This window comes from Trichosurus vulpecula, chromosome 1 (genome assembly GCF_011100635.1).
Source record: "Trichosurus vulpecula isolate mTriVul1 chromosome 1, mTriVul1.pri, whole genome shotgun sequence".
NCBI classification, from domain to species: Eukaryota; Metazoa; Chordata; class Mammalia; order Diprotodontia; family Phalangeridae; genus Trichosurus; species Trichosurus vulpecula.
Genome location: NC_050573.1, coordinates 391,348,461 through 391,362,912, shown reverse-complemented (window position 1 = coordinate 391,362,912; position 14,452 = coordinate 391,348,461). Strand labels below are relative to the sequence as shown.

Sequence of the window (14,452 nt, the reverse complement as noted above, 5' to 3'; positions counted from 1 at the left end):
CAGGGGAGATGAAATTTGAGAAGAGGACATCATCTGCTCAGGTGGAAGGAGGTGTCCATGGACTCCATTTGTATGAGAAGCGGCTCTTCTGAGAAGTGGCCTTGTTTGCTTTTACTGCCTTTCACCTCTCCCTCTCTAGGTTTTTCAATAAAAAGCTGGATATAGTGGAAAAAAAATATATATATATATATATAATATAAAGCAGCCAGAACACTCAATATTCCCCAAAAGGAAAAAAGCCTGAAATATGGCCAACATCTTCCCTAATGAATGTTAACTCAATTCTAAGCATCATATACAAACACACAAAATAAAACCCCCTTTCTAGATAAATGTAGATGCTCTCTGTTCCATCAATCCTGGCTCCAAAGTCTCTTTTGAGCTACAGAGTTTACTTACTGCATGTGAGACAGCAGTATGTTACCAGGACCTTCTTGTGCCAACGCAGAGGAAGTAAGTAGTATTTGAAGCAGTGCAGTATCAAAGACTTGGTCATGACCCATTATTAGCTATGTGTGTCCCTGTGCCAGTCATCTCTCCTGAGATCAGTTTCTTAATAGTAAAATGAGGTTAAAAATATATGTAAAATTTGCCTTACTTGATTGTTAGGAGAAACCAATGAAATAATGTATATAAAGCACTTCAAAAACATTTGAACACCATATAAATGTCATTTTTTAAATTATGCTGATATAAATCAAATATCTTGAGGATCTGTCTACTACTACTTTTGAACTGCTTTACTGCTGTAACAAAAACTCTTAAATAAAGATTACTGATACTGATGTAGAGTGTCAACTCACTACAAACTCAAAATGAATCAACAGTATGGCATGAATGCTATAGATACCAACAAATACAATGTTACACTTCATTTTTTAAAAAAGTGCAGTACTGAAATTAGAGTTAAGAATCCCAATGTACATTGCATTAGGCAATTCATAAGGAATGGATAAAGGAACTAGGTATATTTAACCTCAGAAAGAGAAAATTTTATCAGGGGATAACTGTACTCAAATATCAGAAAAGTTGGGATTAATAATAGTTGAGATTTATATAGCACTTTAAAGTTCGTCATCTTTTCTTTTCCCTCTATATTACCTCACTTGGAAATCTCATCATCTCTATGCAGATGATACCTAGACCTAATATCTCTTGAGCTCCAATCGTGCAATACCAATTGACTTTTGGACATCTCAAATTGGATGTCTCATAGACAACTCAAATTCAACATATCCTAAACATAACTCTTTTTCTTTTCCCTCCCCCAAACACCCACCTCTACCCAATATTCATTCCTATCAAGGACACCACCATTCTCCAAGTCACCCTGGCTCACAATCTCAGTATCCCTAATACCTGTAACAATGTTACTTGCAGCTACTGTGGCTGTGAAAACATACATATGTCATTCACTTAGTTCAGGGGAAAAAGTCAGCACCCTGAACTTCAGAGAAAAGACAAACAGAAATTACAAGCAGAAATTACATAAACAGAGCAAATAACACAAATCAGCAGATAGAGCTTCTGTCTGTCCATAGCAATACATACATACATACTTACCTGAGAAAGACACACCAACACCTGGGTTTTCAAAGCCGGGGGGGGGGTTCCTTAATGGCTATCCAAAGTCTCCACACAACACTCTTCCAATGAGTGACCCCCCCCCCCCAGCAAAATACTAACCTTGCAGTATATATACACTTCTTCAGGGTCAGCCCACAGAGGGTGTCACAACCATGTAACTCAAACTCAATTGCAGGTCATCAAAGACTCTCGATTCAAACGAAGGCAAGTCTCTATCAAAGGCACTTCATTACCTTAGTGCTGAAAACAACTAGAACTCCAAAAGAAAAAAGGGCAAAACAAAAAGCCCCACTTTGCTTGCCATTACAATACCTCATTAGCACTAACCCCACACAGTCAATTCATGGCCAAATCTTGTCATTTCTACCTTGAGATCTCCCTTGTAAGTCTCCTTCTCCCCTCAGCTGTCAAAATGGTTTTTCCTAAAGTACAGGTTTCACCCCTGTACTCACATTCCATTGATTCCCTATTACCTTCAAGATAAAATATAAAATCTTCTACCTGGCATTTAAAGACCTTCACAACCAGACCCGTTCCTACTTTTCCATTCTTAACTTGACTCACCTTCAGGTACTCTATAACCCAGGTAAACCATGCTATTTGCTGTTCCTCACAACTCCCATCTCTGAGTCTTTCACTTAATATTTCCCATGCCTGGAATACTGTTCCTCCTCACCTCCCACCACTCATAATCTAGCTTCCTTCGAGAATCAGTTTGGCAGGCCTTTCCCAGGCCCACTCCTTCCCTCTAAGATTACTTTCCATTGGTTCTGCCTGAACTTTGTATGAAGATAGTTATTTGCAAGTTGTCTCCCTATTAGAATGCAAACCCTTCCAGGCAGGGATGATGCTTTTTGCCTTTTTTTGTTCTCCAGCATTTACCACAATGTCTGGCACATAGTAAGTGAATAATGAGTGTTTATTGACTGACTTTACATACTTGGCATCATTTGAGCCTCATTGTCATTGTGTATGGCCTTCATTCTCGAAGAGGACCATGACATCAGGGGGATGGTGACATGACTTGCAGTTGACTTTGATTTGAATGAGGGAGGTCTGTGCAAGGTCACCAGTCTCACTTTCTCCTCCAAAGCCATCTGGGTCCAGTGGTCAGATGTGGATCAGGAGGACTGGAGATGGCCCAGGATGCAATGGGAGACTCTGGCCCTTTTAGGCTAAGATCTTTTTAGGTTCTCACTTTGAGTCAGGTAACGGCCATTCAGTGAATAGGCCTCTTTAAGAGGTGAGTCAAGGGATGGCCCCTTTAATCAAAAAAAAAAAATCAAACTGGGAGGGGAAGACCCTCAGGGTTGCTGGCCAAAAGAGAAACAGGAGGGCCCAAAACATAGCCATAGGGTGATATAGACCTGTAAGAACCCTTAGAAGTCATCTATTCCAACAACTTTGTTTTACAGATGAGGAAATGAGGCTCAAAGTGACTTGCCCAAGGTCACGTAGGCAGTAAATCAACAGAGACAGAACACAGAATCTGTAGCTTCAAATCCAGAGATCTTTCCAATATAGCATCACTGACAATGAAATTTAAATTAAGTCAGAAAAAAACTAAAACTATACTTTAAAAATCATTCTAGCATTCATGATTAGATCATAAAAACTAAAGAATTCTACTTAAATTACATTTTTGGTAGAAAAAAAATCAACTTGAGCCTCACAACACCCTTGTGAGATAGATGCTATTATTATCCTCATTATATAGATGAGAAAATTGAGGTTCAGGGAGGATAAGTGACTTGCCTAAAGTCATACAGCAAATAAATGTCTAAGGCAGAAGTCAAACTCCAGGTCCATAGCTCTACTCATTATGCCTTGCTCAGACCTAGGAACAATGTATACAAACTAAAGAAAGACAAATTTAAATTCAATATAAAAAAGGCCATCTAATTAGAAACAACAATGTGATGGGCTGCCTCAAAAGAAAAAGGGAAGGAAATAAGCATTTATTAAGTATCTACTATGTGCCAGACACAGTACTAAGTACTTTACAAATATTTCCTCACTTGATCCTCACAACAATCCTAAGATAGGTGATATTATCATCCCCATTTTACAGCAGAGGAAACTTAGGTAGAAGAGAGGTTAAGTGACTGGCCCAGGGTTACACAGCTATTTAGTGTCTGAGGCTGAATTTGAACTCAGGTTTTCCTGACTCCAGGCCCAGTGTTCTATCTGTCATGCCACCTCATTACATAAACATCCTTTCAATGAAAATAGTAACCACCTGCTAAGAACAATTTAAATAAGACTCATATATTGGGTAAAGGCAGGACTAGCTCTTCATGTCCTTTTCAACTCTTAAATCATATGATTTCCAATCACACGAATAATGAAATTATTCTTTACAGTGATCAACTGGCAGTAACTGGAAACCATGAGTATACAGTAATAAATTTAGCAAACCAAATCTCAACCTCTCTGTTACCATGGAAACAAAAAGTCAGCTGACTCATATAAGAAAAGCTTTTAAAAAGTTAATATTTTAATGTTTTTCATAGTTTCCATATATGACTTCTAAAACCTGTAAATGGAAACTAAGCTGCACTTTAGTCAGATGAGCAATAAAAGGATCCAGAAAAGTTAAACTATATAACCACTAAATAGCAAATCAAGGAAGGATAATTGTAGTAAATTGAAAATCCCTAAATATGCACTAGATCACAGGGTCAACATAAACAACTGAAAAGTAAAAGTTTTAACATCTTCCATGAAGTAGGTGGAAATCGGCTCCTCTGTCTCCTTTCATAGAAATGGCTTATTCAGGGCTTAGAGATGGGGAGAAATTAAAAAGCTCAGAGGAAAAACAAATAAAAATAGTGTCTATGGTCATTAAATGGCATACATGAAATGTACACGAAAACTATCACAAATTACATGAAATATACACAAAAACTATCACAAAATGATCTCTTCACTTACACATAATGATTCCCACCAATATTATCTTTAAATGTCAAAAACCACAATTAAAAAATTACATCTATCTGGCCACCAATGTGACCAAGAATGAAAAGAAAATGGGAAAAACAGAAGAGTGGCAACAGAGGTGATGGCTAACACTGCACATATGACACTTCCTTTCTAAAGTGTTAACAGTACCACCCTAGGTGCTGACGAAACTGTGAGTACTGCTGCTACCTCTGTAATGACATTTTAAGCCACCAAAATGATGACTGTCATGAACTTAGACCCAGTTTTTGTAAGACCATAGGCCAAAGGAGTGCAATATATAAGAATTTAAATGTCATAGATCTATCTTTGAATTCTTGCAAACTAGTAACAGATGAGAATAGCAATAACAATATTAAGAATGTTGGGGAGGAGAAGTGTCTTGGTCTTTCATGGAGAGATCTATTTTTACCTCTTACCTAATTTTTATATGCAAAATACAATAAAAATACATACTTAATCTTCTCTAGAGTAAACAACTCCATTTGTGTTAACAGCTTCCCAAGGAACTGGTTTTCCATACATTTAAAACATTTTGGTTTTCCCTGGACTCTCCTTTTTCATCCAAAACTAAATACAATGTTCTAATTACAAAATCTGACTAATGGGCCATATAAACAAAGAGGACAGATGTAGGTCTTAAAAGTCATATGCCTTTCCCTCCATTTCAGTAAGTCATTAATCCCTCTCTTCAACAACACTGCATTGCTGATTCACAGGCAGCTCCTGACCTCATAGGATCATCTAACTATGCTTTCTTACCTTGGCACAATCTTTCCACATTTGATATCGGCATTTTGCTTCTTAATATCTTAATAGGAGCACCTTTTTGATCTATGGGATCATTTTTTCCAATCTGTCAAGATCTCTTGAAATTTTATTCATGTCTTCCTAATAGATAACCTCAACTCTGTTTCTTTATTATCATCAGAGATTTTGATAAGCATAACATTGATTTCTAGCTTATCATCTCATATACAACAGAACCGATTATATTATCATCTATTATCATCCTACACTGTCGGTGAAACCCTGATAACCAAAACTTCAGGTGTGACCTTTAAGATCATTTTCTGCCCACCTAATAATGGCATGAAGTGTGATGATATAACAATTATACAAATATTTATCCATATCATACATCTCACATATACATGATTATGTTGGGAAGAAAAGTTGCAGTTATTTTTAATGTAGCAGAATTTATCCAAACGAGACTTTTTCCCCTTCAAATCATGTCATTACGAGAAAATATATTAATACTAATGATACTGTCATTGAGCAAAAATTGTTTCAAAATTCTCTTTTGGAACTGCCTTCAGAGCTTGCATCACATTTTTCTGAATACCTTCATGGCAGCAAATCTTCTGAAAGTGGATTTGATTTTTGAAAATAGCCAAGAATCATTTGGAGCCAAGTCTAATGAATAAGATAAGTGATCAAGCTGAAAAATATGATTTTTGTTCAATTCCACTTCACAGAATGCATACTATGAGCTAGAGCATTATCATTGTGCAAGGCTATTCTTTTATCATCATACAGATTCTCTCAAGTACCTCACCATAGGTCCAAATGATGGCTTGACCTTGTGAATTCTATGTGAACTATGCCAGGCTGGTATGAAAAAGAAATCAACACTGACTTCACTTGTAATTTTGGCATGTAGATTTTCTATCTCACAGATGCTGCAATTTTCCACTGCAGACTTAGCAACTAGTTTTAAGGCCATATGGGAAATACCATGTTGCCTCACTAGTGACCATTTGTCAATTTCAATTTAACTCAAGCCATCATTCTTGAAATTTTCTTTTTGAATAAACCAAATCTTTAAAATCGTAGGCCTTAGAACTAAAAGAAACCTTAAAAATTGAGTTCAACATCCTCATTTTACAAATGAAGAAATAAAGGTCCAAAGAGGGATCCTTCTCAGTCTTAAATCATATGAAACAGGTAAAAAGGGCAAAGCCAGAATGTAAATTCAAATCCTCTAATTCTAAATCTAGTGCTCTTTCCTCTAAACCACAATGCTTCACTTCCAACATTTTCATCAGTCCTATGAATGCTTCATAAATTATGATGTACATCTTTTTTAATTCTTTAAAATTTTTGTTTTCTAATTTGTTAAAAATTCTTACTCAGGTCTTTACTTCATCTGTATGCAGTATCATTTGCAAATTGGTATGACTTCACATAAAACTGCACGTTGGTTTTTTTTTATTCTAAATAAGTTACTCATTTCTGTGTTTACACAACAAATATATTTCTGCAATTCCCCACAGCTGCTAGCACAAGACTCACCAACCTTAAAAATACAGCTGCAGCAAGTTGACATGTAGCATACCTGTACCATGACCACCTTCACAAGCCACAAAAAAGGGTCTCATCACTTTATCAGAGTCACACATCACATAATCAAATTCATGTTCACAATAAAGAAATTTTTAAAATAAAACCATATTTTCCTAACTTTCCAGTGAGGTCATGCAGACTCAAATAAATGTCCTCTTATTTGTGGCTAGTCATTTATCACTGAAGGAATTTGTTAACTCATTTCTTTTGCTTCTATAGAATACTGTTAATTGACTGCCTGATCATTCAGGCTAACTAGAAATTAAGGTGATTGGACTATAACCCTAATTATCCTTTTTATTTGTTTTTACAGAGACATCATTTCATTTTACTTTTTTTAAGTAGTAAAATTTCAATCATTTGTGGAGAAGGCAGAAATTCTGATTCTCAATTTAATCCATAATTTTCAAGTACTTTTTTAGTGAAAATTTAATAAAAGCAGCTAATGAATCTCAAAAGTTACTGTAAGTTCATCTCCACAATACAGTAAAAGGCTCATGATCATTGAAAAAGCCAAAAGGTAGGCAGCAGAATGGTTAAAGTGTCAGATCCACCGACTTGATAAAAAGATATTTTTGTACTATAATAGCTTAATATCCTTCATTCAGCTTTTTTCTATGATCTAATCTCACATTTGGCTGATAAATATGGAATCAGATGGTCTTCAATTAAGATCTAGCACAGAAAAAACAAAACAGAAATGTCAACTATATTTAAGCAACTTCCAGGTTATCCTTTATTCCAAAGCACTTTTGCATGGAGGGTGAAGAAATAATGATTTATGATACATTTTCTAAATTAGTAGTAGTACCAACTGTTATTGTTTTTTATAACGAAAAAAAATGCCATCTGAAAAGGAGATAGCTATGTCTAAAAGACACAAGTGGTTATTTTGTATACTTACTTCCAGTTCTAGGGAAAGATCCCAGAGGCATATTTGTCCATCATGACATCCTGTTACAATTGTAGCCCCATCATCCATTAAAAGCACAGCTGAGATGCAGTGTGTCGGTGCTTTACGACCCCAAAGAACAATTGGTAGAACAAGGCTGTTTCCTGCCATTTTGCTTTCACACCTGGAAATTTCATACAGATAATTTTAAGTATTTATTGCAAAAAAAGATTCCACTAGAAGATCCCCACATATTTACGTTTTAATGACAAAGCCCAGCACACAATCACACAGTTTGAAAATCACCACTTCACCCTACTAGCAAAATTTGGCCAAATGTTTACTCCTGTATAGACACAATTCTTCATATACAACTTTAGTCTCATTTGCTTTACTCAATGACTAAACAAGTAAATCAACTCTCTCTAGATAATGATTACTCTCAAGACAACTGATTATTATTTTATATACAGAGACTAGATAAAGAAACATATGAGTTCTCTTAATAGAAGGACACAATACTATATGTATATTGTCAAATGCATTTCTACATCTAAGTTTTGGCTTAAATGTTTTTCTTTGTTACAAGGGACAGTACAATGTGGGGGAGAGAAGGGAATGCTGGTATTTTTTTTCTGCCCCATCTTCATGCAAGAACAAAAGGAATCAAGAAACTATATTTTTAAAAATAAATTTTAAAAAGTATTTTGCTTAGTTTGTTTCATTGGTTTGTTGATGACATTGTGTTCCCTAATGGAAATGCAAAAGCATTCAGAAGAGTTTGGCCTAACTGCCTAAACATGAAAAACCAAGTAGCTAAAGAATATCTGTTGTGTGATTTGATATGTAGTTGGACAAGGTGGTTCATCATTGTATATACAGCCCCTGCAAATTGTCACCAAAATCAGCACTAAGGGTAGGATGGGTTGTTCTTGAAATTTGTTCATTGCTTTTAAGAACCTCAAGTTCCTAACTGAAACAAAGGTCAATAAGTATTCTTGTAAAGAATGGGGCTTTGCCACAAAAAGAGAACAGTACACTCAGTACCTAGTTCTTTCCTATTTAGTGAATGCCACTGGGATCAGAGCCTAAATGCAGCTGCTGCATCCAGAGAGCAGTTACACTTAGAGAGTTCCAGCCAGGAATCTCAGGAGGAGTCAGAGCCTGGGACCAAACATCTCATCCAGGGCTGTTACTGGGCAGAACCTTCAACTAGCAGAGTGTCAGTTCAAGAGAGAAGTGAGGGGATATAAATTGAAGACCACCAGCATCCCTGCTCAGCTATGGTACATAGCACTATAGAAGTGACAAGAAAACTTAGATCCTAGGCTCAGTAGCATTCTGCAAGATACCATTCCTTCCTCAATGTCCCAGACCAATAATGTGAAAGGGAACAGGGCCAAGAAACTATTCTCAATCAGGATTGCTGGCTACCTACTCCAGGCTGTGCACTGAGAGCACAGCATGGCTTCTTACAGGCCCTCCAGTCTTACCCTGGGTTCAGCATTGCATAGCCAAGATAAGTTTAAAACAAAGAATAAATGAAGACCTTTGCCCATCATCTGTAGCAGAAAGGCTTAAAACATAATTAAGAAAAAATTCCTAATACGATGAAAAAATACATTGCTTATTAACAGAATTTTAAGGTAAAATTCTATAAGGTATATCTGTTGGCAGCAAGAAAGGAATCAGTAGATAAGGAGAAACTGACAAAGAGGGAAAAGGATAACTATTAGGATAATCTCTTAAAAGAAGAAAAGGGTTTTTTATTAAATAAGTAAAATGAAAACATAGGCAAAACAAGTAGTAACTTCAATAAAATAGCAAGATGTAAAAGAAACACAAAAATTATTAAGTTTTCTGCATAATACTAACAAAACGTAGCAAGAGGAGATAAAAAAGGAAATTTCATTCAAAATACCTACAGACTGCATAAAGTTTAAGGATAAAAATAGAACAAGGCCACTAAATAGAAGAAAATGGAAAATACTGATTTAAAAAAATACACAACAATTTTCTCCAACAAGGACAGTGGTACTACCATATTTGGATCCTAACATCACAGTCCCAAATGTGTTTATATAAAGGAAGAAGAAATGGAACTTAAAAGAAGATAGGGAAAGCAACAAGACTAGACCGATGACATATAGAAGTGATTTGTGCCAGAAGAAATTATAATGGTACTGAGTGACCAATGTACAAGGTATGTGAAAAAGAAGGTACCAAAGATAGGAAAAAATGCTAGCACCTAATTAATACCCCGCTCTACACAAAGGCAACCCAAAGAATGTTAATAACTACTTAACCTATATGCATTTATTCACTCATCAATATATAGACAACTTTCTGAAAATTATCTAAAAGGTACTCATAGGGAATAAGCAGGCTTTCATAAATGATACTCAATAATGAACCACATTTTTACCACTGCATAATCAACTAATTCATAGATAACAGAGATTCCTTTGTTTATTACTTGTTAATTACGAAAATAAGCATTTGATTTGAAAGAACAATTGACCAATAGGCTATTTCACTACTTCAAAATGATTCAAGATTCCTTTAAGGATAGAAAAATAGAAATATATGTGCTCAATGACCCTCCAATCAAAAGTCAACAAAGCAAAAAACACAAAAATAGATGCCTGCCAGAGATGTTTCCCACTGTGAAGAAGGAGATCCAAATTGAAAAGGAATTCATTTTTCACAGAGAGGTCCTCTAGTTACTTGTCTGTCAATGACAATTTACTGATTACATCAAGCTCCAGAACACAGAGGAGCCTCCTGAAAGATAGGTGTAATCATTCAAAAGAGTTTGGCTTAACCATCCATACAGAAAGGACAAAATGGATGGAATGTCAATTGCCAAGAACATGCATTTTGCATGGACAACTTCTATAGCTGTTTTGTGAAATACATACACACACACACACACACACACACACACACACATATATATATATAGATGGGGTTGGGGAGGGAGAAGGAGTGGGAGAAGAAGGAGATGGAGTGGGGAGAGAGAGAGAGAGAACTGGGACATGTAGTACAGACAACAAGCTGGGCCAAGACTTGAAAAAGAGAAGGAATAGAGACTAGATGGCCTTTGGAAACTGCTAAGCTCCATAACTGTCCCCAAGCTTCTAAGGACCAACTTTTTAACAGAAACATTCTATCAATATTGCTAGGTGGCACAAGACATGTAAAACAACAGTCTCAAAAGAATTAAAAATGAATATCATATAGGCAGCAACAGAAGGTTGCACAGTTGTTATGAGTTGCCCATAACCTATAACCAATGAGGAACTCTGATGTGGAACAGACATAAAAAATGTCATCAATGAAACACATGAGAAGAAGAAAAGGGTTGGTCACATGACAAGTGATGACGAGTAGACAACCAGAGTGCTCCACTGGCATCTTCACATCTGGAGAAAAAGAGGAAAGCCTCCAGCATGCTATGGTGAAATTATGAGAGGCCATGGAAAAGAATGAGCAGGCAGAAAAGAACTGTGATCTGCAACAATGCAGGGAACTTCTGAATCAATGAGATAACAAATCCATTACAGTATCCACAAAAACATACTCAGGATTTATGTGAGCACAACTAAAACCACTCTTTACAGAAGAGTAAGATTTAAACAACTGAGGAGATATGAATTTTTCATGGCTGGACATGCCAATATAATAAAACTATATTACTACCTCAAATTATTTTACAGATTTAATGTCATACCAAACTACCAAGGGATTTCTTTATAGACCTAGTTCAAACAATACAATTTATCTGGAGGCACAAAAGGTCAAGAATCTCAAAGGATTGTTTTAAAACAGGAATAAAGGGGACCTTACATTGCTAGACCTTAAACAATACCATAAAGCAATAATTATCTAAACTATTTGGTACTTGTTTAAAAGGTTTTTTTTTTTTTTAATGAATCATGTTATATAAGTAAGATCTAGAATCAATCAAACATTGTGGTATAGTCTTTGACAAATCTTAGGATGTCAGTTCTTGAGGTAAGGGCTTCCAATTCAACAAAATCTTCTGGGCTAACTGAAAAGCAGAGACAGAGAGCCCTCATAGTTAAGAAAGGGTGGACTGAAGTCCCTCCTCCAATTTATACTGCCTGGTTAGAACCTTTGGTAGGAAATTTAACCTCCGAGTACCAGAATCAACTCTCTAAAATTATACATTTCAAAGCAGATATCTAGTCCAAAACAAAAAATGAAAACACCTCAAACCAGAAAGTAATATGACAGACATTAGGTTCAGAACAATTTCTTATACCGTACACCACAGTGCCATGAGGACACATTGTTTAAATATATAGGATTACATCATTTAAAAAATTACAGTATAAAGGAAGGTAGTACTTAATAAATTATTTTATTATTTATTTATTAAATGATTATTTAACTAAATTATATGTAAGAATGATGATTAAAAATAAAAGATAATTTCAATTACATAAAATTTAAAAGTTTTTGCATAGACAAAACAAATACAGATAGAATAAGACGCATTTAATTAGGAAAAATTCTGGCAAGAAATGTCTCTGATAAAATCATAATATCCAAAATATATCAGCTATAAGAATAAAAGCTGTTCCCAAATAAGTATTCAAATGATACAGAAAAGCAATCCACAAAAGAACAGAGTCAGTCAGTAAACATTTAAATGTTTACTACATTCCAGGTACTGTGTCCAGCAAAAACAGCCCCTGACCTAAAGGAGCTTACATTCTAGCCAAGAGACAACATATAAATAATTAGGATACATATGGGGTAGCATAAAAGTAAAACCAGAGGGGAAGGCTCTAGAAGCTGGGGAGAGAGGAGGAGAAAGGAGAAAGAAAAGCCTACTCTAGAAGGTAGGGTTTTAGCTATCTTGAAGGAAGCCAGGGACTCTTCAGATGCAAAGAATTCAAGGCAAAAAGGAATAGTCAGTACAAAGGCGCTCTACAGCCTGAGTAGGTGGAGTGGAATAAAGTATAAGAAGACTTTGAAAATAGAAAGAGGCCAAGCTGTGAAAGACCTTAAATGCAAAAAAAAAAAAAAAAAACAAACATTAGGGGGCCAGTACAGTTAAACGAATAGGGGCATTGATTTGGTGAGACCTATATGTGGGGAAAATCACTTTGACATCTGTGTGTTGGATGGATTAAAGTGGGTAAACACCAGAATTGAGAAGACAAATTAGATGGCTCTTTTAATAGTTCAAGTGAGAAGTGATGGACAATTGAACTAGGATAGTGGCTGTCCGAGTAAAAATCCAGCAGCATGTACAAGGGATGTTGTGAAGGCAGAGAAAACAAGATTTGGCAACTAATTAGATATGTGAAATAAGTTTGAATAAAGATATAAGTATAATACAGAAGTCGTGATAGAAGAATGGTGGAACCCTAAGCAATAGTAAAGAAGTTTTGAACAGGAGAAAATATTGAGGGGAGAAGTAATCAGTTGTCTTTTGGAAATGTTGAGCTTGAAATGGCTAGAGAACTTCCGATTCAAGATGTCCAAAAGGCATTTGGTGACTAGAGACTATATCTCAAGAGAGAAGTTAGGGCTAGACATACAGAGCTAGGAATCATCTGCAAAGATTAGATAACTGAACCCATAGGAGCTGATGAGATTACCAAGTGAGAAAGCATAATGGACTTGACAGGGATGAAAATCTGAGAAACGAAACTGAGAAGCGTGATCATAGTCAAAAAAAAACAAAGAAGAGAGAATCTCCAAAATGAGATGATCAACAGTGTCAAATATTGCAGGGGTCAAGAAGCATAAAGACTGGGAAAAAGTCACTAGTTTTGGCAATTAGGAAATCACTGGAAAGGAAATACAATGACCTAGACATAAAAAGTTTTATCATAAACAAAATAGAGCAGCAAGAGAAGAAATACCTTTCACAGCCATTAGAAGGGGTGAATCAAAAAGGAAAGAGACAGGTTTATAAAAGATAAAATGGACAATTTTGATTTTATAAAATTAAAAAGGTTATGTACAAACAAAGCTAATGGACTTAAAATTAGAAGGGAAACTATTAACTGGGGGAAGGAAGGGCCAAATCTCCAGAACAAGTTTCTGTGATAAAATTCTCATATTCAGGATATGTAAGAGATTGATTTAAGTTTATAAGAACAAGAACGATTCTCCATTAGATAAATGGTTGAAGTATACAATCAAGCAGGCAAAGGAAGAAATTCAAGCTATAAACAATCATAGAAAAAATACTCTAAATCATCAATAATTACAATGATATATCATACTGATCAGAGAGGCAAACATGACAAAAAAAGGAAAATAACAAACATCATTTTGCGTGGAAACAAGCACACTAATCATTGTTAGCAGAGACATTGGCTAGACTGATTCCAGACATTCAATAAAAGAAATCAGAACTATATTAAAAAATATCTAAACAGTGCACATATGTACTTTGACCAGAGATACCACTACTAGGCCTACACCCTCAGAGATTAAAAAAAAAATGAGAAAAGGATCTAATATGTACAAAAATATTTATAGCAATTTAAAATTTAGGGGCTTCCCATCAACTGGGGAATGGCTGCACAAATTATAGGATATAAAAGTAACAAAATATTGTTTTTCTTTAAGAAATGATTATCAATCAACAAGTATTTATTAAGCACTTACCAT

The 14,452-nt window shown here is 35.5% G+C and overlaps 1 protein-coding gene across 2 annotated transcripts in view; it reads right to left on the bottom strand.

The window, feature by feature from the left end:
• WDR7 (WD repeat domain 7) overlaps positions 1–14,452 on the bottom strand; it is a 489,834-nt gene that overhangs the window by 458,020 nt on the left and 17,362 nt on the right. For both annotated transcript variants that reach the window (XM_036757317.1, XM_036757326.1), the window contains exon 2: positions 7,805–7,976. In XM_036757317.1, coding sequence (XP_036613212.1) covers positions 7,805–7,963 — 159 coding nt within the window. In that variant the 5' untranslated portion in view covers positions 7,964–7,976. The remainder of the gene's footprint in view (positions 1–7,804; positions 7,977–14,452) is intronic.